Source organism: Mesoplodon densirostris, chromosome 14 (genome assembly GCF_025265405.1).
Source record: "Mesoplodon densirostris isolate mMesDen1 chromosome 14, mMesDen1 primary haplotype, whole genome shotgun sequence".
Classification (NCBI taxonomy): Eukaryota; Metazoa; Chordata; class Mammalia; order Artiodactyla; family Ziphiidae; genus Mesoplodon; species Mesoplodon densirostris.
This window is the reverse complement of record NC_082674.1, coordinates 15,329,691-15,355,353: the sequence shown is the minus strand read 5'-3', so window position 1 is coordinate 15,355,353 and position 25,663 is coordinate 15,329,691. Positions and strand designations below refer to the sequence as shown.

General features: G+C 42.1%; 2 protein-coding genes across 2 annotated transcripts in view; both read left to right on the top strand.

The window, feature by feature from the left end:
- Positions 1-20,815, top strand: MATN3 (matrilin 3). The gene is made up of 8 exons (XM_060116921.1): positions 1-211; positions 4,801-5,367; positions 8,369-8,494; positions 9,251-9,376; positions 10,968-11,093; positions 13,854-13,979; positions 18,998-19,108; positions 20,760-20,815. The coding sequence occupies exons 1-8, from the start codon at positions 1-3 to the stop codon at positions 20,813-20,815; spliced, it is 1,449 nt and encodes a 482-aa protein (XP_059972904.1).
- Positions 20,816-23,798: 2,983 nt separating this feature from the next.
- The window catches only part of WDR35 (WD repeat domain 35), a 60,842-nt gene continuing 58,977 nt past the window's right edge, over positions 23,799-25,663 (top strand). Inside the window, exons 1-2 of the mRNA XM_060117323.1 lie at positions 23,799-23,943; positions 24,856-24,973. Coding sequence (XP_059973306.1) covers positions 23,920-23,943; positions 24,856-24,973 — 142 coding nt within the window. The 5' untranslated portion in view covers positions 23,799-23,919. The remainder of the gene's footprint in view (positions 23,944-24,855; positions 24,974-25,663) is intronic.

The window sequence follows — 25,663 nt, the reverse complement described above, 5'->3', positions numbered from 1 at the left end:
ATGCTGCGCTATCTGCCGGGACTGCTCCTGCTGCTCTGGCAGCTGCTGCTGCTGCCACCCCCCGCCGTCCCCGGCCCCCTGGACCGCCCCGGCTTCCTGAGGCTGGGGACCCGCGGCCCAGGGGGCAGCCCCGGACGACGTCCCGCTCCGGCCGCCCCCACCGGCACGCCCTATTCTGGGGCCGGCCAGCACGGCGGGACCCGCGGCGCAGGTACACGGCCTGGGCGGGGACGGGTTAGGGTCCCCAGGCCGAGAGGGACCTGAGAGGGCCCCAGGGAGGGACACCCTCCAGGAAGAAGGGAGATCCCGGGGCCGGGGCCGGGCGGGATGGTTGGGTGGGCAGGGGCATCAGGCGTTGAATGAGGAGGAAGAGCCTCCGTCATCCACCAGGTATTCCCTCCATCCCAGCCCGAGCCAGACTGTGGTGCAGGAGAAATATCCCCTCCCCGATGAATCTTGTGGGGATACTGAGGTCCAGAGAAGGGAAGGGAGAGATGCCCAAGGTCACTCATGGTCAGGGCTAGACTTTGGGTCTCCTGAAGGTCAAACTCCAGCAACTGCCCCCTGAGATTTGGGCAGGGAGGATGGGAACACCAGGCGCCTCTCAGCTCTCTGTCCTAGACCCACCTCTGGTTCAGCTCAGTAAACCTTTCCTGAGACTCTGCTTTTAGTTCTCTGGTTGAGCAAAGCTCCTAGAGCAGCAGAGCTGGAAGATCATCTGACACAGCCCCTGACAGCACATATAGGGAAACCGAGGCTTGTCAAGGGGAGGGGACCCAGCAAATCAGTGTCAGAGCCCAGAATAAAACTCAGGGCTCAGATATCCCAAGCATGGACCTTTCCGCTGCTTCAAGCTACCAAGCTCTCAATATGGTTTACATAAGATTTTATCTTCATTACCAAACAGTCCAGCATCAGACTTGTTAAAGTCCTGCGTTAAAGAGAGGCTGCATCAAACCGTTTTCTGGACGTCCAGTCTCATCTGGCCAGTGATGCTTCATGGCCCAGGTTGATTTGTGTTGTCTACCCCTCCTGCACCTTTCTGGATAATGCTGAGGAAGAGCACAAAGGATTCGTTCCTGCATCAGCTCCAGTGGGCTGGATTTGATATGGCGAGAGCATTGTCACGGAGACAGGGAGTGCCAGGGTTCACAATGGTTAACTTCAGTTACTAACCAGTTGGTTGCTCCAGGCCAGGAATGGGGATAGGGGAGAAGCCTTTCTCCCAGAAGTTAATTTTTTTTTTTTCGCAGTTACACGGGCCTCTCACTGTTGTGGCCTCTCCCGTTGCAGAGCACAGGCTCCGGACGCGCAGGCTCCGCGGCCATGGCTCACGGGCCTAGCCGCTCCGCGGCATGTGGGATCTTCCCGGACCGGGGCACGAACCCGTGTCCCCTGCATCGGCAGGCGGACTCTCAACCACTGCGCCACCAGGGAAGCCCCCAGAAGTAAATTTTACCTCTGGTCCTGATCCACCTCCCTTGGGGAAGCATCTGGAAGGGAGAGGAGGGATTCTGCCTGGGGTGGTCAATGTTCCTCCTAAGCAGTACTGGTCCTTTATTACCTGAAACCCAAACCAATATTGAATGATAATTCTTTGATAAACACAACACTCCACCCTTTTTCAAATTCACTTCTTTTTGCACCCAGAAACTGCTAAGCTTTGCTATGGGCTTTTATTTCTAGCAGAGCTATCAGAAATTGACAATTATTGTGAGTAAGGAAACATTTTAGGGAATTCAGATTCTCATTTTCTTGGTTTCTGAGAATCAAAGTGCAGTTATCTAGTAAAGGGGAGGGAGATTCAAAAACAGTTAATGATGAGGGGGTCTGAATCAGGAAGTAAGCAGATGCTCACAGAATGTCCTGCCATCTGAGTCAAGCCCCCTGTATTTTCTATTCCTGCTGTAATAAATTACCATGAACTTAGTGGCTTAAAACAACACACATTTATTATCTAAGAGTTCTGTGGCTCAGAAGTCTGACACTAGTCTCACTGGACTAAAATTAATGTGTCAGCAGGGACACGTTCCTTTCGGAAAGACCTTAGAGGAGAATCCGTTTCTTTGCCTTTTTCAGCTTGTAGAGGCTGCCCTCGTTCCTTGGCTTATGGCCTTTTCCCTCCATTTTCAAAGCCGCCAAAGGCAGGATGAGTCCTCACATGTCCTCTCTGAGATCTCCTCTCCTGCCTCTCTCTTCCATTCTGGGGGCTGTTGTAATTACATTGGACCCACCAGAATAATCCAGGACAACATCCTCAATCTCAAGTCTTTAACTTAATCACACATGCAAAGTCTCCTTTACCATGTAAATTAACATAATTACAGGTTCTGGGGATTAGGATATGGACATCTTTGGGGGGCGTTATCCTACCCACCACACCCCGTGACCTCCCATAGATGATTCCATGTGAAAAATCAAGTGAAGAAGGAAGGAATCCTGCATGTTTACTTACAAGAACATAGCCTCGATGTTAGTAAGGACACCACTTGGGTGTTACTGACAGCATTGTCAGATATGGGTTCGTATCACATGTAGTTTTCCCTTTACTCAAATTATGCAAAAACATCCAGATCCAACTCCTGGAAGGATTTTCTTCTTCTTTGCTCTCGGTGCATGGTAATTAGGGATGAAATGAAATTCTGGAGGTTTTTTTTTTTTTTTTTTTTTGAAGAATTAATTCCTTTTGACCTAACTAAATACGTGACGCACAGCATATTTCAGGCTGGTGGCTCAAAGTCACAAAGCGGGCTGTTTACTAGGTACATGAGGTAATGTTAATTTTGGTAGTAGAAAATGTTCCTTCAGAGAGAGGCAACCATGAAATGAAAAGTCCCTTTGGGCTGGGAGTCGGGAAACCTGGAGTGCAATCTACCGCATTTTCTACCACTTTCTAGCTCTTACAGCTTCCTAAGACTCAGTTTTCTTGCCTGTAAAATGGGTATAAAAACAACCTCTGCATGTCTAACTTCACAGGGTTGTTGTGTTGGAATCCTGTGATCTCTAAAGTGTTATTGAAAGTAGGATATTATTTATTGTTTTAGTTAATACCTCTAGGAATCAGGCTAACACCAAGAGGATACTTTTCAGTTTTTAAAAGAAAACTATACAGAGGCATAATTCCTGTTCCAGACTGGGCTTTTTCTGTCATCAACTGCTTAGCCTAGGAATTTATTTTGAATGAATAAATATCTACACCTTTTCCCCCTATACACTGAGTAAACTGCCTTCTTAGAGTTGCATCAATTTCCAGCTCCCTATTAGGAAAGAAAAGGACCTTGAATGACACTTCATGCCCAAGGATCTCATTTCCATTCAGGGCTTGGTGTGTGTGTGTGTGTGTGTGTGTGTGTGTGTGTGTGTGTGTGTGTGTGTTGAAAGAAGAGGAATGGCTTCTTTCTTAGCTAGTCCTGACTTTTGGATTTGATTTGGGTGGCTGGGAGAGGGAGGAGTACAGAATGAGATTAGAGGAAAAAAGGATAAGAAGGATGTGCTGAAAACAAAAATGTATTGTGTTGCTGTAATGTGCCAGGTACTTTTGTGTGGGAACAATACAAGTTTCTTGAGGGCAGGGAATCTGGCTTATTTGCTTTTGTAGCCCCGTGGCTTAATACATGGTAGGCTCTCAAAAAATATATATTTGGTGAATGAAAAAATGAAAGAGAGGTGACTAACACACTTTGGTGGGGGCAGGAGGACAGATACTAAGTCAAAATCTCTGCTTCTTGAAACAAGACATGCTGACAAAGATGGAAGTCAACATGGACCAGATTAAGTTGTTTTCCTTCTCCCACTTTCAAACTGTAACTCAGGGCTAGTTGGACCTCAAAGTTCACTAAACATGAGTGAATGACCAGATGGAGGGAGAATTTAGGGCTACTCTGGAGCAGCTTTCACCGCCTTGGAAGTGGAGTAAAAGAAGGAGGTCAGGGCTTCCCTGGTGGTGCAGTGGTTGAGAGTCCGCCTGCCGATGCAGGGGACACGGGTTCGTGCCCCGGTCCGGGAAGATCCCACATGCCTCGGAGCGGCTGGGCCCGTGAGCCATGGCCGCTGAGCCTGCGTGTCCGGAGTCTGAGCTCCGCAACGGGAGAGGCCACAACAGTGAGAGGCCAGCGTACCGCAAAAAAATAAAAAAGGAGGCCAGCATGAGAGCACAGTGTGCCTTACCTCACACTCTGCCATTGTCCGAGGGGCTCTGAGGCTTGGGCAGGCAGGGGAGGGTGCAGTGAGGGTGCCCTGAGTTCACCTTTCACACGATTCAGAGTCACTGTCCCATTGCCTCTGATGGTCAAGATGCCCAAGAGAGGTCTGGAATCCATTCATTCCTGGGAGTCTAGAGGAACCTTTGAACAAAACTTTAAGCAGAAGGATACGGTTCCCAGTGAAACTTCAGGACTCAGCCAGCCTGTAGGGGAGATATTTGGGGAAATGTCACACCTCTATGTGAAATCTCACTAGGGAATCCTGAAGGCCTCAGTGCTTTCAACATCCAAAGGGAGGGTGGTCTTGGGGAAGACAGCAGACAGTGGGGTATTTGGGATCAAGGGATGCTGGCCAGAGCTCTCTGGGTGGGAGAACTGCCCCCATTTCTTTCCTGGTTTTTTTTGCTTGTTTGTTTTGGCCTGGCAGCACGGGCATGCGGGATCTTAGTTCCCAGACCAGGGATCAACCCTCGCCCCCTGCAGTGGAAGCGTGGAATCCTAACCACTGGACTGTCAAGGAAGTCCCAGAACTGCCCCATTTCTGACTGTGGTCTGCTCATCACTTAGTCATGTCTGTTTCCCACACCCTTCTTTGCAGGTGTTTGCAAGACCATGCCCTTGGACTTGGTGTTTATCATTGATAGTTCTCGTAGTGTACGGCCTCCGGAGTTCACCAAAGTAAAAACCTTTGTCTCGCGGGTAATTGACACTCTGGACATCGGGCCAGCAGACACGCGGGTGGCAGTGGTGAACTACGCCAGCACCGTGAAGATCGAGTTCCATCTCCAGACCCACTCGGATAAGCAGTCCCTGAAACAGGCTGTGGCACGGATCACACCCTTGTCCACAGGCACCATGTCGGGCCTGGCCATCCAGACAGCGATGGACGAAGCCTTCACAGTGGAGGCAGGAGCTCGGGGGCCCAATTCCAACATCCCTAAGGTGGCCATCATCGTGACAGATGGGCGGCCCCAGGATCAGGTGAATGAGGTGGCGGCTCGGGCCCAGGCATCCGGTATTGAGCTGTACGCCGTGGGCGTGGACCGGGCAGACATGGAGTCCCTGAGGATGATGGCCAGTGAGCCCCTGGACGAGCACGTTTTCTATGTGGAGACCTATGGGGTCATTGAGAAACTTTCCTCTAGATTCCAGGAAACCTTTTGTGGTAAGTCTTTGCTTCCAACTAGAAAAGATGTTATATAGTCAGACATTGTGTATCCAAAAAAAAAGAGATTTATTCTTTTTTTTTTTGGTGGAATGGAAAACTTAAATATAAGCAATGCTTTTTCATATGTGTGTATTTCTTTTTTTTTTTTACCAACTTAAACATACTTCGTTGGTTTAGAAATATAGAGCTGCCTTATATATAACTTGGTTTGCTCATAAAAATCTTCGTGTTTGCATTAGAAATGTGAAGTTCTGGAAATATCCAGGGTACATGACCCTGCTATTCCCTGATGGGGTCAGAAAAAAATACAAATAAAAAATCTCCAGGGCTTCCCTGGTGGCGCAGTGGTTGAGAGTCTGCCTGCCGATTAAGGGGACACGGGTTCGTGCCCTGGTCCGGGAAGATCCCACATGCTGCAGAGCGGCTGGGCCCGTGAGCCATGGCCGCTGAGCCTGCGCGTCTGGAGCCTGTGCTCCGCAACGGGAGAGGCCACAACAGTGAGAAGCCGGCGTAACGCAAAAAAAAAAAAAAAAAAAAAAAAAAAAATCTCCAGACACCTCTCTTCTCCCCTCTGCCCACGATATTTTCTTTAGTTTTCCCATCTCTAGATTTAACAGAACTCTGCTTGTTTTTGGGCAGAAGACGGGGGCTGTGTCTGTCTGTGGAAAGATCAGCTGGCTTATATTCCAGTGTAACTCTCAGTCAGTGTGTACACGTAGTGAATACTCCAGTTTTCAGATTCAGCTCGGTGTCTGATTATTCCTTGTGGAGGGAGAGGATTAGGGACCAGGAAGGTTAGGGTTTCAGCTCACTTGCGAGATAGCAAGAAACAGGGTATTTTTTGTTTTTTTATTTTAATTTTTAATTTTTTAATTATTCTGTTACTGTTCTTCTCCTTTCTTCCTTTAGGATGGAGTTGAAATCTGAACATGCTGATTTAATTAGAATTTTTAGCATGAATCAGCCAAACCCATGAATATGAATCCATTCAAGACTCGGGTTTATCTGTAGTCACTGACCAGAATTATGAATCTGTGGGACTCAAACTTTTTAATTTTTACTTTTAAATTTATTTTTGTTTTTCTTTTAAAAATTTACATCTTCCTTTGTTTCTTTGTTTCTATAGTCATGCTTTATTTTTTATCATTTGGAGATAATCTTTCAAATCCCTCTGTGGAATTATCTAAGCAAGTGTGGACAAATTTCTAGTTCAGGTGAATTTTAAAATGTAGACACCTTTTGCTATATAATCTATTTCACATTTGTTTTTTCAACATATGTTTATTGATCACTGATGATACAAAGATAAAGTAGCCCCTCCCTACCATCAAGCAACAATCTGTGGCTGGGAATGAGACAAACAAGTGAACCAATAATTACAATTGTAAATTTCAAGGAGACTTATATATAAATGAATGTGAAACTCAGGAATCAACAATTTGTCAGGAAATGAGAGATGAAGTCTTGGTCTGGAGCAAAGTCTGGCCTCATCTCAACCAGACCTGGCCAGGGACCCCTTATCTTTCCTGCCCTAGGACACTGGGTCTTCACAAGCTGTCCTTGGCTTTGGTGGCATTGACTCAGCATTCACTGGTTTCCCAAAAGAAAATAGCTTTCTTTCTCCCAGAAAACCCCCCTGTGTTTGTGGGTGAGAACTTTTCCATAAAGATGCTGGTCTATGGCAAGCCTGGGTCTCAAAGATAGCACCTGGGGTTGGGCTTGAAGGACATAAAGTAGCAAGTGGTGAGTGGCCATCTTTTCATGCTGGTACGAAAGATCTGCTTGTTCTGGGGGGAAAATATCCTCTCTATGGAAAAAAGACTGAGGGGCAGCTGTTGTAGTCAATGAGCTGGAAAGATTGTTCCATGAGAAGGCCCTTCTTGGGAAAATATTAACCTGTCCTGTTGCCAAAACAGTGGAGGCTGGGTGACCTGCCACAGGGGTGCCAGCCTCCTGCAACAGGTCTCCTTGGTTTCTCAGAAATGACTGAATTAATTGATTCTTTTATCAAAACATGTCACTGGGGGAAAAAAAATCTGAGGTTAAAAATGGCTCCAGGAGCAAAAAGATGAGGATGCCGTTTAGCTAATGTAATCTAATTTGTTGTATTCTTCCTTTTCTTTTTACTGGTTTGTATATAGCATGTGAATTTATTCTCCTGGCAGATATGAGAGTCGCATGCGTATACATTTGGGCTCAGGAACCCATGCCGCATATTCAGAAGGCAGTTACCTACGCTGCCCTCCATCATTTACAATTTCAAACATGTATTGCTGCCCAAGAGTGAGTGGGCTCCAGGCCTAGAGGAAAGCCTGGGTGTGAATTCTGTTTAGACACAAACTATAGAACCCTTGGAAACTGGGTTCTGGTGGCAGTGGGACCACTAGCTCATAGAACTTCAGGAAGGGGCTTCCCTGGTGGCACAGTGGTTGAGAGTCCGCCTGCCGATGCACGGGACACGGGTTCGTGCCCCTGTCTGGGAAGATCCCACACGCCGCGGAGCGGCGGGACCCTGAGCCATGGCTGCTGAGCCTGCGCGTCCGGAGCCTGTACTCCGCAGCGGGAGAGGCCACAACAGTGAGAGGCCCGCGTACCGCAAAAAAAAAAAAAAAAGAACTTCAGGAAGTACATTACTGTTCCCTTCTTTCTGTTGGGAAGCAAAAGTCTTTTTTTCTGGCTAGGTGGATACATTGAATAAAATATCGAATTGCCTGATTCATGTAAAGTGTTTGGCTTCAGCTCCAAATTCAAAATTCCCTTTCTTTTTTGAGAAAGTCAACCACAAGATCTAGGATTTTAAATTAGTTACTAATTTAAACATTACTAAGAATGGTATTTATAATAAGCCAGGGACAGGAAACAAGTAGCCAATTTTTAGAGTGAACTAAAGATAGAATCAGAGAGGAACCTGGAGAGTGATGTTGTTTTGACACAGGAGGAAGTATCTGAAATGCTTCTTACCTGTCGATGCTGACTGTTGTAAATTTCCTTTGCACAGCTCTGGACCCATGCGCTCTGGGCACACACCAGTGCCAGCATGTGTGTGTCAGTGACGGGGAAGGCAAGCACCACTGTGAGTGCAGCCAAGGATATTCCTTGAATGCCGATAAGAAGACGTGTTCAGGTGAGGCTGCTTAAGGGGTGGTGGCTGATGGCAACTTATTTGGGGACTCACCCCAGGCTTTGGATTGGCTTTATGCTTTTCTCCTAACTGCCCTGTGGTGGATTTACTGTTATCAACGACTTTCCTTGAAAAGGAACATGAGGAGAAAAGTGAGGTAATACCTAAAACAGCCTACTACAGTACTTATTACCAGGTTTAGAGAGAAAGGTTAGTAGGGAAAAGGGCTAGTGAGGAAGGGGGCCAAAACTCTTCGTCCTTTTGAGGTTTTGGATTTTGTTTCCTGGGTTTTATTTAATTAAATACAAGCTCCTCCTACCTCTCTGTGACCATAGAAGACTCATGGAATCTAGAAGTGGAAGAAAATCTAGGGAGGTTCTCACTCATCTGCTCTGTGAATACTCACATACAATCAATGAAGAGTGGGAATTAGGTCCAATGTGTTAAAACCTAGAAGAAAGTTTTTGAGAGGAAGAAAACTTAGAGCTTATTTAATTCAACCTGCTCATTTTATGGAAAATGAAACTGAGACCTCCACAAGAAGGGAGAAGACTTACCTACCCATGTCATGGGGTCTGTTAGTGAAAGAGCCAAGATCAGGAAGTGGGTTCCCACCCAGTCCAGCAGGCTTCCTCTCATGCCAAGCTGTCCCATTTCATTAGCAGTGTGTGTGTGTGTGTGTGTGTGTGGTGTGGCCCGTAGTTATTTATTTACCATGTTTTCCACGTGTTGACATTTGTCCTGATCATCTTTTGATAGTTATTGATAAGTGTGCTCTTAACACTCACGGCTGTGAACACATCTGTGTGAACAACAGAACTGGCTCTTATCATTGTGAGTGCTATGAAGGTTATACCTTAAATGAAGACAGGAAAACATGTTCGGGTAAGTGGGGGCAGAGGCTTTACCGTTGCCTCCCTGTTTACCTATCTCCCCAGTCAGTGGGGGTCACATCGGTCTCTTTTCCTCTCTTGCCATCTTGGGCTTTTCCTCCTTCTTATTAGAAAAGTTATAAATGGCAGCATGTGTGTCTATGACCCACATGTGTGAGTGTGTTGTTTATTTCCTCCTCTGTACCCAGCCGTAAGAGTCCTTTCCAGAATCTAAAGACAATTTAGTATGTGAAAATCAAATAACAGCCCACAGGGTACTTACTACTTACAGAAAGAAAAGCAGTCATTCCATAGTGGAGAAACCTGGCAGACACCACTTCAACCAAGACATCAGAGTTAACATTGCCAGCAATAACACACAGTGACGTCATGCATCTCCTGACATGATGTTCTGAGGGCACTTCTGTGGTATTCTTGCTAAAAATTCAGAATCATGAGGACACCTCAGACAAACCCAAATTGAGAGACATTCTACAAACTAATTTTTCAGTAATTTTCAAAAGTGTCAGGGCCTCCCTGGTGGCGCAAGTGGTTGAGAGTCCGCCTGCCGATGCAGGGGATACGGGTTCGTGCCCCGGTCTGGGAGGATCCCATATGCCGCGGAGCGGCTGGGCCCGTGAGCCATGGCCGCTGAGCCTGCGCGTCCGGAGCCTGTGCTCCGCAACGGGGGAGGCCACAACAGTGAGAGGCCCGCATACTGCAAAAAAAAAAAAAAAAAAAGTGTCACAGTCATGAAAGGCAAAGACAGACTAAAGAAATGTCCCAGATTGGCGGAAACTAAGGAGATGTGACAACTTAATGCAATGTGTGATCCTGGATTGGATCCTGGACCAGAAAAAGGACATTAGTGGTGGAACCATTGGCAAAATTTGAATAAGGTCTGTAGGTTAATGGCATTGTATCAGTATTAGTTTCCTGGGTTTGGTAATTACACTATGCTTATATAGGATATTAAAATTTGGGGAAACGGGGTGAAGTACTGGATTTTTTTCACTATTTTTGAAACTTTTTCATAAGCCTGAAGTGATTTCGAAACAAAAAGCTCAAAGATAAAAAAAATAGTTTAAAAATATCATGTCAGTACAGAGAAAAATACATTTAGTAGCAATTTGGGTCTTGAGTTCTGATGCTGCTCTGAGGCATTTGGTCTCCTTTGGACTCAGTTTCCTCATTTATTACAGGAGAGGGTCGAGCTACAGTTTCTTCAAACTCTAATTGTATGTCTTTCTGATTCTAGTATAATTCGTCCCAGAGCTGTTAGAATCCCTCTGATTCAGCATAAATACAACAAATCTAAAAGGAACGCTTTAGAAAGTATTCATGACATACTTCAATTATAAAAGCTCAGTATAGATGATTCTGAAAAGGGGTGGGGAAAAATAGAAGCATAAATATTGTGTGTGTAGCAGTTTGTTTTACTCAGCTAATTCCTAGTGAGAACAGATATTACTGACGGCTTTGAGTGGTTTCTAATAAGTTTTCCTCTTCTGCACTGCTAGCTGCAAATAAGAAGATTTCTATATATGGCTGATAAAAGACTTTCCCACGTTTAATATCTTTTCTTCTGGACTTTTGTTGGGCAGCTCAAGATCAGTGTGCTTTGGGCACACACGGCTGTCAGCACATTTGTGTGAATGACAGAGCTGGGTCTCATCACTGTGAATGCTATGAGGGCTACACTATGAATGAAGATAAAAAAACGTGTTCAGGTAAGGTCTATTCACTAAATTCTTTCATCCGGGGCTCTTTCTACTGCAGTGAAACCAACTTGCATTTCACCAAGAGAGATTCTTAAAGGTAATGTAAGGAATTGGGCTTCAGACATTCTACCATGCTTTTCAGACCAAGGTAAACATTGCTCAGGAGGCAGTGAGCTCACTAGGTTTTGCAAACATAGCTCACTTCAGAAAATTACTGGGTAACGGGTAGGGAGTGGGGGATATAAGAAAAGCTAATTGAATGTACGGTCCTGATCCAGGAAAATTTTATAACTCTGTAAAGCAAATAGGAAACTTTAGAGGAAGTCAGCTGGACAGTAACTATTTGGTGTGATAGGCTGAACTGATCTTTTTCCAATTAAAACTTGGCCTGGAACTTTTCTGTAGCCTTAATCTTAAAGCCAGATCGTTTTAGTAAAGGAGGCTTTGTAAATGACTGAATTAGACCCACACAGATCTTCCAGTAAGTTTGAAGCAAGTCCTTCCCTGACAGTTTCTAGATGATCAGTCTTGGGTGAATCTGAGACTTATAACTTGGCGAGGAAGCCCGTGCCAGAACTGCTAATCCTCATTAATTTGATTTAAACTCACTGGCAGAACAGAGTGGCATTTGTAATGTAAAAACACTCCTAAGAGAAATTCCTAGCTCTCAAGGTGGTGTTTAGTTTTGGCATATTCAATATTTTTTTAGATTTTATGTATGCTTTCCTCTTCCTTGAGATGTAATGTGTGACCTTTTCAAGAGAGATGAAAGGAAGTGGCATATCACTAATTCCCCTTTTTTTTAAAAAAAATGAGATCAATAAAAGAGTACTGAGCACCTATTTTGTTCCCAGGACTCTGCTAAGCGTTGTGGGGATGTAAGGAAGCGTCAGCTTCTGCCTCTGAGCTACGTACAGGCTGGGTGCAAAGAGAACCAGCACCTTAAGAAAGCAGGGACTCTTAGCCAGGGAGAGGGACCGACAGTAACTAAGGGAGGGGCTGGGAGGCAGGAGGTCTGGGATGGACACAGGGCTGGGACTGGAGGTGGGCCTCGGCAGGAGGGCGGATAAGGCTTAGAGGGAGGAGTGGAGAGGGCAAGGGCAAGGGGAGTGGCTTGCATTGGTTTGTTCAGGGGGTGGGACTAAGTCAGTTAGATGGAAAGGACTCAAGGGTGCACTTCTCAAACCGTTACAAGTATCCCTCTTGGTACTTTAAGCAGGACCTTTAATCTGGAGACCTGGGAAAAGGAAACAGAAACACATTTACGTGTAAACTAACAGATATTACGGCATAAAATGGACCATTTTAGTAAAAAAAGAAATCAAAGGAGATTTTCAGTTAAGGCAGACCACTCCAGGCAACACTTCCAGATAACGGTTTGCCAACATTCTTCAGTGCCTACTGGGTACCATGCATGGTTCTAGGCATTTTAGGCACAGTCACACATTTACTGCTCACAGCAACTTTACTCACAGCAACTTTACAAGGAAACTGAGGCACAGACAAAGTCACTTGCCTATGGTCACTTGCCTAGTGAGTAGCAGAGCCAGGATTTGAACCCAGGCACTTGCTCTGGTGGTTACATATGCTCTCAAACACTAAGCTACACGTCTCATGGTGCAAAGCACAGGACAGCAAAAAGAGATAGAAGAAAAAGACGAGATGGTGGGAAGTTGGTATTTATATATTTTACAGCAATAATGGATGCCATTCTAAAACTGGGGTACACGACATGGGTCAGATCCCCTCTAATGGCCTGCCTTCCCCTTGCTGGGCAGTGGCAAGGCCTGTAAATTAAATGTGGAGCCCCAGATCACGGGCCAGGGGCTGGAGGCACATCCACTTGTTATCGCTAGAGTCTCTGCTAAGCTGGGCTGAGGGGAAAACAAAATGTTCTACGAGTAGGCATTTTGCTGGAAACATCTGAATTGTAGTGGTGAAGGGGAATATTGGTGTGAAAGTTGGAAAGACACTATGGATAGATTACCTAGGGCCTTATGCTTCATGAACAGCTGTTTTATAGGCAATAGTGAGCCATGGAAGGTTTGTGAGCATAAAATGACACTTACGAGGAGAGTTAGAGGAGAACAAATAAAGTAGTTTGGCTTCTGCAATGGCCGAGAAAGAACCTATGTATCCCAGGAAGCCCTTGTTCCTTGTAATGTATTTACTTGTGACAGACACAAATACTTCCCTATCCAGTCATACACACCATCACCATCATCATCATCATCATTATTGTTATTATTTTTCCTCTATCTGTTTGTGTGTGTGTGTGTGTGTGTGTGTGTGTAGGCCAGTGTTTTCTGTCCCACTTTAAGCATCAGGGGCAGGCCCTTGGTCAACATAGTTTTTGTGCAGCGTCAAATGTAACTCCATGTGCAGGTAGGTCCCTAATAATTTATTTTTGGTGATGGTGAAGATGATCTGTGTATAGCTGGAAAGGTTGGAGGCATTCATGGTCATCAGGAAAGGCTGGAGATAAGTTCTGGAATAGAATCAAGACTCAGTGCAGCCCCAGGACTGCGGATAGCAAAAAAGAGAAGGCACCGAGATAGCTGCAAGAGATAACAAGGAAAGAGGTGTGGGATAGGGAACGGGAAAAGAGGCTCTCTCCTTCTGAAACATGAGAGACGCGTTGCTGACGACCGTAGGATTCATTTGCTGCACTTGTTGGCACCGAACCAAAGCTTCTTTCTCCCGCAAGTCTGTGTTTAGTTTCCAGTTGTAATTTGTGAATATTCTCTTTCATGCCCTATTCCTGGTCAGTTCGTAACCAGTGTGCACTGGGCTCTCATGGGTGCCAGCACATCTGTGTGAATGACGGGGCCGCGTCTTACCACTGCGATTGTTATACTGGCTACACCTTGAATGAAGACAAGAAGACATGTTCAGGTAAAGACTGTCCCTTTAAGCGTAATTCATGTGCTAGGACAGTCTTAGGAGTAAGCTTTCCTGTCTCCAAGTCTGAAGCACGCTTCAGAGTCTTGCTCCTTGGTCAGAATTCTCCAGTGGTTCCCAAAGGTCTTCAGAATGAAATAATTCTACCTTTCCACCAGGTATCCTTCCCTCCATGGTCTGATTCCATTTTTTTTTCCTAATTAAAGTCTTTCCCTAAGTCCAGGTTTTTTTTTAATTACAGTAAAATATACATGACATAAAATTTAGCATGTTAACCATTTTAAGTGTAGTCCAGTGGTGTTAAGTACATTCCCATTGTTGTGCAACTATCCCACTGTCCATCTCCAGAACTTTTATCATCCCAAACTAAAGCTCTGTACCCATTAAACAAAAACGCCCCATTCCACTCTCCCTACCGCTGGTAACCAGTCTTTTTCATCTTGCCACTACATTTGGCCCCAGATTCACTCCTTCTCTCCAAGACCTGTGAACCAGCCACACGGACTGTTTGATATTCCTGGGGCATGCCCTGTACTCACCTGGCTCCATCCTTTACTGTGATCTGCTTCCCCTGCCTCTTCTGCTTGTCAAAATCCAAGAACCACATCCTTGCCAACGTTCGGTTTTGTTGGATTAAACTTTTGTCAGTCTGGTAGATGTAAAGAAGTATCTCCCTGTAGTCTTTCTTTTCCCCATTTCCTGGTTACTAAAGAGGCTAAGCTTCTCTTCTTATATTTATTTGTCACTTCAGTCTCTTATCTGGAAAATAAGATCTTATCTATTTATGCCTTTATTTTTCTATTGGGTTATTTATATTTTTCTTATCATAACAGCTCTTCACATGTCTGGATATAAATTCGTTGTTGTTTTCATGTGTTGCAAATCTCTTCTCCTAGATTGTATTTATATTTCCACTTCTTAAATGACGTCTCTGCAACAGCATTCGTTATGTTTTAATTCTTAAGTTGTGCAGTGGGTTTATCATGCATTCGTTTTTGTGCATTATGAGGCATTTGTCTTTATTATGCATAACTTACATCAATGTCCTATAAATTACTTTTTGTGAATCAAATGTTACAAAATAATGTCTGTTTGTTTAATTTCCAGGACTAGTTCAGTTTTTACCAGAATTCTACCAGAATTCCCCTTATTCTTCCATTGAACTGTGTCCTCTTTTTCCGCACTGGATGCCTTGTGTTGTGGTTACTTGTGTGTTCCTTCAATCATTCCTTCATCCAATCAATAAATATAGCGTCTGCTATGTTCTAGGCACTAGGTATACAATCATGAACAAAACAGGTATGGTCTTTGGTAACAGTCTAGGGGGAAAAGACAAGTACATAACACATTTATAAATGAAATAAGAGCACTGGTGGAAGCGAACAGAATGGGGGTTGGGGAACATATTTCCGGTTGGGAGGGGCTCTCTGAGGAAGTGATATTTGAATGCTGAGGACCAGCGGCAGGTAGGTTGAGATTGGAGTGCTGGCGGAAGGAGGGAGAGCAACGCCAGGCCCTGAGTGGTGGCTTTAGTGGGGAGAGGAAGTGAAAGGCCACCCGTGTGACGGAAGCATGACCAGCCAGGGATAAGTGTGGGGTAAGGCAGTTTGGAGAGTTAGGCGGGGTCAAATCATGCTGCTCCTCTGGGGCATGGAAAATTCTATGAGAAATGGGAAGTCATGGAGGGTTTTTAGCAGAGGAGCAGCACGATGCTGTTTATATTTTTAAAAGTCACTCTAGCTGCTGTGTGAACAGCGGATTGAAGAGGATGAAGAGCAGAAGAAGACCAGTTCGGGGGCTACTGCAGTTGGGCTAGGATGGTGACAATGTGATAGAAGTAAACTGATTCCAGACATGTTTTGAAGCTAGGATGAACAGGGAGCGCTTGGTGATAAACTGGATGTGGGGATGGGATGGGGGAGGAGTAGGATGGCTTTCCTATTCCACTTGAGCAGCTGGAAGGATGGGGGATCTTTACGGAGGGGACTGAGAGTGAAGCAGATTTGGGGAAGAAAATGCAAGTTTTGGACTGGTGGTTTAATGCTCCTGTAGACCCCAACCACCACGGGTAGGAGACTTTGTCTGTACTCTTAGCATCTACCATAACACGTGACAGTTACTCAGCAGATACTTCTTCATTTGAAGTGAAGTGTGGATCAGTTTCTTGGGGAGGGTGAGGACTTACAAGGAGCAGCTTGCTTTTAGAATTTGAGTATTTCTGGTGCCGTCTTCCTATCTTAAGTGTTTAATCTTCAGAAAAATCAGTCTTGGGCATTTTTTCTTCCCCTGGAAGTTGAGGATTCCAGAATGGTTTATAATGGCTTAGGCTCTGACCTCATTTGTTTAGCCGTTCACTTATTTATTTGTTCAGCAAGTATTCATGGAACTTCTCTTCTATATCTAGTACTCTGTTAGGTCCCAAGGAAGGAACTCGAGACAGATTAATGTTTTGTGGTTTGCACTGTACAAGTCTTGCACTACTTTTATTAAATTTATTCCTAAATATTTTATTCTTTTTACTGCCAGTGTGAATGGATCCATCTCTCAACTTTCAATTGTGCAACATCCCAGTTTTCCAGTTTTCTATGGGGTGTTTTAATGAGAATACTATACTGAGCCTCTACCCTCACGGAGCTTATAGGCTATCAGGCAAGATATACTGGAAAAGTATCATAGGTACCAATTTTATATTCTGTACAGGGATGATGGGCATGTGCTTGATAATCAGTAGATACTTTTTGGATTACTAATTAATTTACTGATTGAGATGGGGATTTGAGCTGGCTGTCCCTAAAAGTTTCAATAGGATTTAGACAGCTAGATAGATTAATCAAGTGAATTTATGGTCCTCCAGCCCTGTATCTTATCTTTGTATTGGGTTGACCAAAAAGTTCGTTTGGGTTTTTCTGTAACATTTTACGGATAGAATGTGGAGAAAATGCAAGAGCAAAGGACTACTCTTTGTCCCCAGGCAGGACTACTACTCAGTTGGAAGATTATTCATCAGTCTTCAGACCTGGAAGTTACTCTTGTTTCTGTTAGGCAACTTTAGGGGCTATGATATTGAGTAGGAATAGCTGCCTCACTGAATTACAGAAAGCAATTGGAGTTAGAATTATCATTCTCCCAGGTTCTTTGCTTAAATGTCAATACAAACCTGAATTTTTAGTTCCAAAGTATTTATGGGTAAGAACTAGAATTCTCAGTTCAAACCATTCAGTAGAATAATAGTCTGTATAGGACATCAGGAATTATCTAGTTTTAAACCTTGAAATGTTTTGGCCACCCAAATAGAGGACTGTTTTCCTCATTTTCATTTTTTAAAATAGAAGTATAGTTAATTTACAATGTTGTGTTAGTGTCAAGTATAGAGCAAAGTGATTCAGTAATATATACATATATATATATATATATATATATATATATATATATATATATATATATAACTTTTCAGATTCTCTTACATTATAGGTTATTACAAGATACTGAGTATAGTTCCCTGTACTAGACAGTAGGTCCTTGTTGTTTAACTATTTTATATATAGTAGGGATATGTCTTAATCCCAAACGCCTAATGTATCTTCCGCCTTCCCCCAATCCCGTTTGGTAACCATAAGTCTGTTGTCTATGTCTGTGAGTCTATTTCAAATAAATTCATTTGTATCACTTTTTTAGATTCTACATGTAAGTGATATATGATATTTGTCTTTCTCTGACTTATTTTACTTAGTATGACAATCTCTAGGTCCATCCATGTTGCTGCAAATGGCATTATTTCATTCTTTTTATGGCTGAATAGTATTCCATTTTATATATGTACCACATCTTCTTTATCCATTCATCTGTCGATGAACATTTAGGTTGTTTCTATGTCTTGGCTATTGTGAATAGTGCTGCTATGCACATTGGGGTGCATGTATCTTTTCAAATCAGGGTTTTCTCCAGATATCTGCCCAGGAGTGGGACTGCAGGATCATATGGAAGGTCTATTTTTTGGTTTTTTTTTTTTTTTTTTTTTTAGTCAGAAGATTTATTTATTTATTTATTTTTAAATTTTTTAATTTTATTTTTTTTGCTTTATAACAAATTTAATCAGTTATACATATACATATGTTCCCATATCCCCTCCCTTTTGCGTCTCCCTCATACCCTCCCTATCCCACCCCTCCAGGCGGTTACAAAGCACCGAGCTGATCTCCCTGTGCTATGCGGCTGCTTCCCACTAGCTAGCTACCTTACGTTTGGTAGTGTATATATGTCCATGCCGCTCTTTCACTTTGTCACAGCTTACCCTTCCCCCTCCCCATATCCTCAAGTCCATTCTCTAGTAGGTCTGTGTCTTTATTCCTGTCTTACCCCTATGTTCTTCATGACATTTTTTTTTCTTAAATTCCATATATATGTGTCAGCATACAGTATTTGTCTTTCTCTTTCTGACTTACTTCACTCTGTATGACAGACTCTAGGTCCATCCACCTCATTACAAATAGCTCAATTTCATTTCTTTTTATGGCTGAGTAATATTCCATTGTATATATGTGCCACATCTTCTTTACCCATTCATCTGATGATGGACACTATTTTTGGTTTTTAAATGAACCTCACACTGTTCTCCACAGTGAACATTTTCATTTCATAATGAGTACACAGTATCACAAGGGATTGTCTTCTCTCTGCATTCTTGGCTTCTCCCTGCATCAACTTAAATATTTACTTTATATCATGGAAAATTTCAGACAATTACAAAAGCATAGAGAACAATAGAATGAACTCTCATATAACCATCACCCAGCTTTGACAACTGTAAACGTTTCCTCAACATCTCTAACTCAGTTTCCTTGGTGACAAAGTCCACAGTACTTTCTCCTCTTTCCATGTGCTCTTATATTCTTTTATCTCCTAGAAAATGCATTTAGGTAAGAATTAAAAATGGAAGTATTGAATCACAGATTTCCTGATTTGCTATGATTTCTAATTAGCTATAACATTTTGTGTATTGTCATTGTCTTCAGCCATTGCAGAAGCACGAAGACTCATCTCCACAGAAGATGCTTGTGCATGTGAAGCCACACTGGCATTCCAGGATAAGGTCAGCTCATATCTGCAGAGACTGAACACCAAGCATATCCTTTCTGGAAGGTTTTCTGCTTCTGCTTGAAGCCAGCCTAGGTACTACAATTGAGCTGACATTTTAGGACATTCCACAGGATAAGTGCCTTATTCATTAAGTTTTAAGATGAGCCATAGTACTACACAGCTTTAATTTTTTAAATTTAGAGTTCTTTTAAAATGTTTTAAGACCGTTACACCCATTCTTATTTACATGTAAGAGCTGTGTAATTATTTATTTTTCTAGTGCTTTTCCATAGCAGTATAAGCTCCTAATTGAGCTCTATTTGACAGTGCTATTATTCTGATCCCTTAATATGACTTTCTTATTCAGAATCTGTACGTGTACAAAACGAGTCAGCTGACTAATGGAGTGTGATAGTTCAGACGACACATAGCTGTGTGTTTTGTCTAGCCAAGTGGTCAAAAAGCAGGTTTCAAAATGTAACATGGTACTACCTCAGAAACTTTCAAAATCAGCTTTTTAGCCAAAGGAGTAATTCAGGAAAAGTACTTTTTCTTAGCATAGTTCAAATTAACAACACCTTGCCTAGGGATCTTAGAGGCATGGTATTCAGACTGTGACAGGGATACCCTAGGGGTATGCGGAGACTTTCCAAGGGTATGTGGGGACACAGAAAATTTTAAAGGAATCAATTTCCAAATCCTTCACTTCCTTAAATCGATCTGCCTACAATGCAACTTGGGGTCAGTTGGCATTCTCTTTTCCCATCTCTCTCTTCAGTGTCACCATTCTCCTAAGTTTATACAAGAAAGGCATACCTCTTACTTACCCTGAACTTTACTAAGGTGAATTTCTTGGAAAGGTAAAATCTCCAGAGAGCCAAATAAAGGGCCAGTTCAACAGTTTTTTAAATTAAGCCTTCATAAACACATCTCCCCCAATTCATCCCATTAGGAGATACCTTTCTAATTAAAATTTACCTTTTATTTTTAATGATTTTATGTCAAAACTTTTGACTTATTCGTTGTTTGGATCAATTGTGTCCCCATAATAGTTGTAATGGTAACTCAACTGAGACGATTAAAAAAATTTAGCACCTCATGGTCAAAGAAAATTAATTCAAAGGTAATTTCAACAACGATGTTTGTATAAAGTTTACATCAGAGAAGTATAATAGAGTGATAAAGAACAGATTTCCAAGATTCAAAGTAGAATAAAATTGTGGAGGAAGTAGAAATACAAATTCAAGGAAATATTTTATTTTAGAAGAACAACAGTAGTAACAATTCAGTATGGTATTAATATTACATGGGATACATTTAAAAGACTGATTTAAATTTTGTTTTAAAGCATCAATATTTATCATATAGCAGAAATTGCATATTTGCAACTAAAACTTATGATGAAAATGTTCATGTAATCTAAATATGCACAAGATATCACTTATTTGTCAAAATTATTTTAGGAGACATATGAACGAAAAATGTTTGAAGACCACTGCTTTATATCATGTTCGCTAAAGAACAGAATATCTAAGTTTTAGATAGATTAGATTTTTGGTGAGAAAACAATTTCACTTTTTGTTCAAAACAAAACTTAAATATATATATACATTTTATCTTGTATTGAAGTGTTTGAAAGTGTGTTTGCATTTTCTAATGTCTAAAAATATATGGTGTTAGCCTTAACAGCTTAGCCACTTGATGACATTTTGGAGAAGTTGCAAGCAAATGAATACGGACAAATACATCGTTAAATTCCTCAAATTTTTTACCTGGAAATATGAAGCATTTGGTATATTTAATACTTTGGCATACTCCAGTGTTCCTGCTAGTAATCTGCCATTACCAATGCTTTAATGTTACTGGATAAGTAGTATGAGGATCTTCTGGAGAATCTGTATCATTTTTCTAAGGAAATAAATGTCCCTTATTAAGAGCAAAGTTTAGTGTCTCTAAGCTATGACTGTGAAATGGTAGGAAACAGAATGAAAAGTTTATAATTTCTTTCTTTCTTTACTAATTGAACCATTTAATTTTTAAATGTTTATATTAGTAAGATAACCAGGCTTAAAATGCAAACTTTTGATCCGTTTTCTTGATAGTATTTATAGTGTAAACCAGTCTTGTTACTTTAGAGTGTAAATTGTACAGGATATTTACACACAAAAAGTTCATATAATTAAATTGAGATGAATACAATTTAGAACTATATCTTTATCACTTTTTGTTTTTTTCTCATTTTTGCCAGAGTATTGTTGAAGCTGTGATCAGGAGATTGTAATACACATACCTAAATATAGTTAATACAGATTAAGTGAACTGTTATATGTCATTTTTAATTCATTCTGATGTTAGAAAGAAACACACAACTAGTTGTGAATTAAGTGTTAAACTTTTTACCAAGGACAAAAAACGCTAAATTTACTTTACTGTTTTACTCTAGGATCCAGTCAATAAAATTATATATTTATAAATACTGGTATAATAAGTAACAAAACCTAATGTCTTTTAAAATGTTAATGATAAGCCTAACTCTTTTTTTTCACTTACATATTTGATAAATTTTTTTTCAGCTTTTATGCTTATAACTTTTAGAAAAAAATAGTTCTTTAAATTGTATACTACTTATTCTTTTCTTGGTTTATGTTGTGTTTAGTATAATAAAAATGTCAATATCTTTATATATTATTGTCATGCTTTTTTTTGGTAACTCTTATATCAACTTTGTCTATTAACATATTTTCTTAAATTAAGCTGAATTACAATTATTTTGAATGAAACAGTTTCTTGTCAAAGGACACAATATTGTGACTCTTCCTATAATTTAATCTCATGCTCTTAAAATTAAAAATTTAAGCTCAGGTTAAACAGAAAGGCTTTAATCAAGAATGTTGTGGGAGAGGGAATAAAACAAAATTACATAAATTCAGATAAAATAATGATGAGGGTACATTAATATATGCACTTGAAAAGAAAATATAACCTACAGATGCAAACCCAGAAACAGTAAAAAATCTAAAATATAAACTGTAAAGGGAAGAAATGAAAAATGAACACATCAAAGGCAGTAAATATTATATGAAACATATTGTTATTGCTCAACATTTTTGAAAGCAACTGACATAGAGCAAGTATTATTTTCCAAACTTATTTGAGCACAAATCAGTTATATTAATATATCACAAAGAAATGGTGTTATAGGAGGAATAAATGAGAGCTCATGTGCAAGAACTAGGGAAAGGTACTTAAAGAGAGACAAATTTTCAAGAGTGTGACCATCAGTAGCTTGAACTAATCATGTCTTAAGCTTAACCAGTTGACTGGAATCCCCTGGCTTAGATAATTGAGTTTTTTCTTGAGTCCAGTATAGGGAGCCCGTGATCCGGTGCCAACAAACGTATCTTAGGGATGTAGTTGGTGCTGAAAAAGATACACATTCATTTGAAAACAAACATATTATCTGAATGGGATCGGGCTTAAGTTTGGGAAGGATTTCTCAGGGAGACCTGATGTGTGCGTTTGGCTAGGTGCAATTGGCCAAGGAAGCAGGAACATCATAGGATATATAAAATGGCCTTGGAAGCACACAGGAATAGTGGGACTAAAAAAAGCATATTGGCTTGCTTAAAGTGGGGGCACCAAAGTAAACATTTTAAGACCGAAGGAAGATCTTATTTTAGCTTGGGTTTAGATTTAATAGGAAAGGCTAGGACCATTGTCAATTTTGGAGTATGCTGGGTGAGGCAAGAGACTCGGGTCAAAGGATTTGAACATTATTTGCCTGAGATGGGGAAAGACTCTAGGTGGGGAAATTAGCTACCGTTGCATAAAGTACACACTAGATTATACAAATCAACAGTCGCAGCCGCAAATATGGTAAAAGGTAAAACCAGAGACAAATTAAAAAGACAGATGAGACTGAATAATTTCATAGGAGTTTCTGCGCTATGTCTAAAATTGTGGTGGTCTGTAACTCTCCAAGCATTCAGAAAGGACAAGGAGAATTGAGGAAAGAAATAAGGTAGAAAAAGAATACAGTGGACCACAGGCAAGAAAATAACAAACACCTCAAGTACTTAAAAATGGGAGGCTATGCCCCAATGGCAATTATATGCTGTAACAGCCCACAGCTCACACATATTTTTTTCTTTTTAAAAATTAAAAAAAAAATTGAAGTGTAGGTAATTTACAATGTTGTGTTAGTTTCAAGTGTACACACTTATTCTTTTTATAAGGACCCTTGGGCTGCAGTAACAGCTTAAACAAGTTGTTAAAAAGTACTAAAACAAACAGAATTAACAAAATCTCCCAAAGGCGCAAAGGAAGGTTTGCACGCTCTGAAAATGCACGTTTGTACCTTCATTTGGCCAACGGCGCCAGTCTACCAGATACAGTAAATAACTTTTCCCTTTCACAATGTTGGGACTTCGGGGCTTACAGAACACCTCATCTTTACGACCTCATTTTAATGGGCGCCCTTACTGACTTGGTACTGACACCGCAGTCGAGTTCCGCCGCGACAGTCCGAGGTGTGGCCGGTCCTCGAAGCCCTCCCAGTCGGAGGGCAGCTGAGGCTACGAGCCAGGACGCTGGGCAGAAAAGCCCAGAAGCAAGGAGACCAGGTCCTACCCGCGACAGCGGGTCTACCAGCCCCGCGACGTCTGCGCAGGCGTACGACGCCCGGCGAGGCGAGGACGACGCCGGAAGTGTCCCTCGGCGCCCCGGATGCAACCCTGCGGCGGCGGTTGCCAGGGCGACCGGAGCTTCCAAGAGCCGCGGGTACTACCGATTGGCGGCTTAGAAGAAGTTTCCTGTGCCGGGCTTTATCTACTGGCGTCGTCCTCTCGGGGTTCCCAGAATGTTCTTTTACTTGAGCAAGAAAGTGAGTTTCCCGAGGTTCGCCCTCGCTCCTCCTCTGGTCTCTCGACCTGCGGGCGATTCCCGCATCCTGCCGGAAAGGCCATGAGTGGTGATCCCGGCTTCGACATCCCTCTGCCCACCTTCCTGCATGGTCCAGCCTCGAACCTCTGCCTGATGGTCTCCAAGACCCAAATAGTCCTTGGCGGAGACAGCAGCCCCCTCGCATGATTCTTTCCCTTTCCTGCCCCCGGTTAGGTCCTTCTGGGGGGCCTGCAGGGCTGATCACTTTGTGCTTCCCTATCTTTCCTCCTTCACCTGTTGCTTATCCAGGTGATTTAAACTCTTTGGATCATCACAGGCCTCTGGGCAGGAGAAAAGTAATAAAAAGGTAGCCAAAGTGTATGCAGAAATGGAATATGAATTGATGATATAGATTTATACTTCCGTTATCCCTACCCCCTTTTATTTATTTATTTTTTAAATATTTATTTATTTATTTGGCTGCGCAGGGTCTCAGTTGCAGCACGCGGGATCTTCACTGATGCCTGCGGGATCTTTTGGTTGCGGCATGCGGGATCTTTAGTTGTGGCATGTGGGATCTAGTTCCTTGACCAGGGATTGAACTCAGGCCCCCTGAATTGGGAGCGGGGAGTCTTAACCACTGGATCACAAGGGAAGTCCCCCTCCCCCCTTTTAAACATCCATCAGGTCACTCCCCATTGGGTTCGTTTGCAGTCATTGCCCTTCTCTTTGTGGGCAGTCCTTTCTCTCTTTCCCAAATGGGCCCAGGGCAGTTCAGGGGACTATGCTCATTTTCATAACGGCTCACATTTCTGCAAGGCTGGCCGTTTTTCTTCTTCAGGCTTCGTTTCCTGTAGACTCATTCCCAACCCCTTGGTGAAAAGCTGTGAGAGTGGGTGTGGTTGCTTTTCAGGTTGCCATTCCCAATAATGTGAAGCTGAAATGTATATCTTGGAACAAGGACCAAGGATTCATAGCATGTGGTGGTGAAGATGGATTACTGAAGGTTTTGAAATTAGAGACACAGACAGGTAAATGAATGCAAGCCCAAATGTTTGAACTTGATGGAAAATCATTTGGTCAGAGAGATTTGCCCGTGGTATTTGTCAGTATGCAGTTTTAATTCTTTCAAAAGGAAAAAGAACAAAACCCCAAACATTTTGGGGTGTTCTTCTAGAGTATTTTTGTAACAAAGTTCAGAAAATATTGAATGTAAACATCAGATGGCTTTTGCTGAAATTATTGATGGCAAATGAAAATGAATGAAGAATGAAAACTAAGTCATTATGTTGTTTTATGCTGTGTGTATTGGTTGTGCTATATAAGTAGGAGTCTAAAATAAATAAAATAAAATAAAAATGATGTGAATCAGCATTTCAGTAAGGTCACGAAAATCTCACGTTTTGGTCGATTATTTACAGGCCCATGTTGTCCTTTCCACGTTTTAGATGTGTTAATAATTATGCACCTAGTTCCCAAGAACAGAAAATGGGATTAAAACAAACAGTTTTAGTAATCAGTCTCTTGTGTTTTACAGCTTGCTTTCTCTTTTTCTAGTTCTCTGGAATCATAGCAAACAGCTTCACATTTCTTTATTATCTAGTGTTGCTCTAGGTCGGAGAGCTAGACAATTCCCAATCTAAATTGGAGATTTCGATAAGGAGATTGGAGTTGGAACCTCAGCTCTGCCATAAGATTTCTGAATGTCTTTCAGCAAGTTG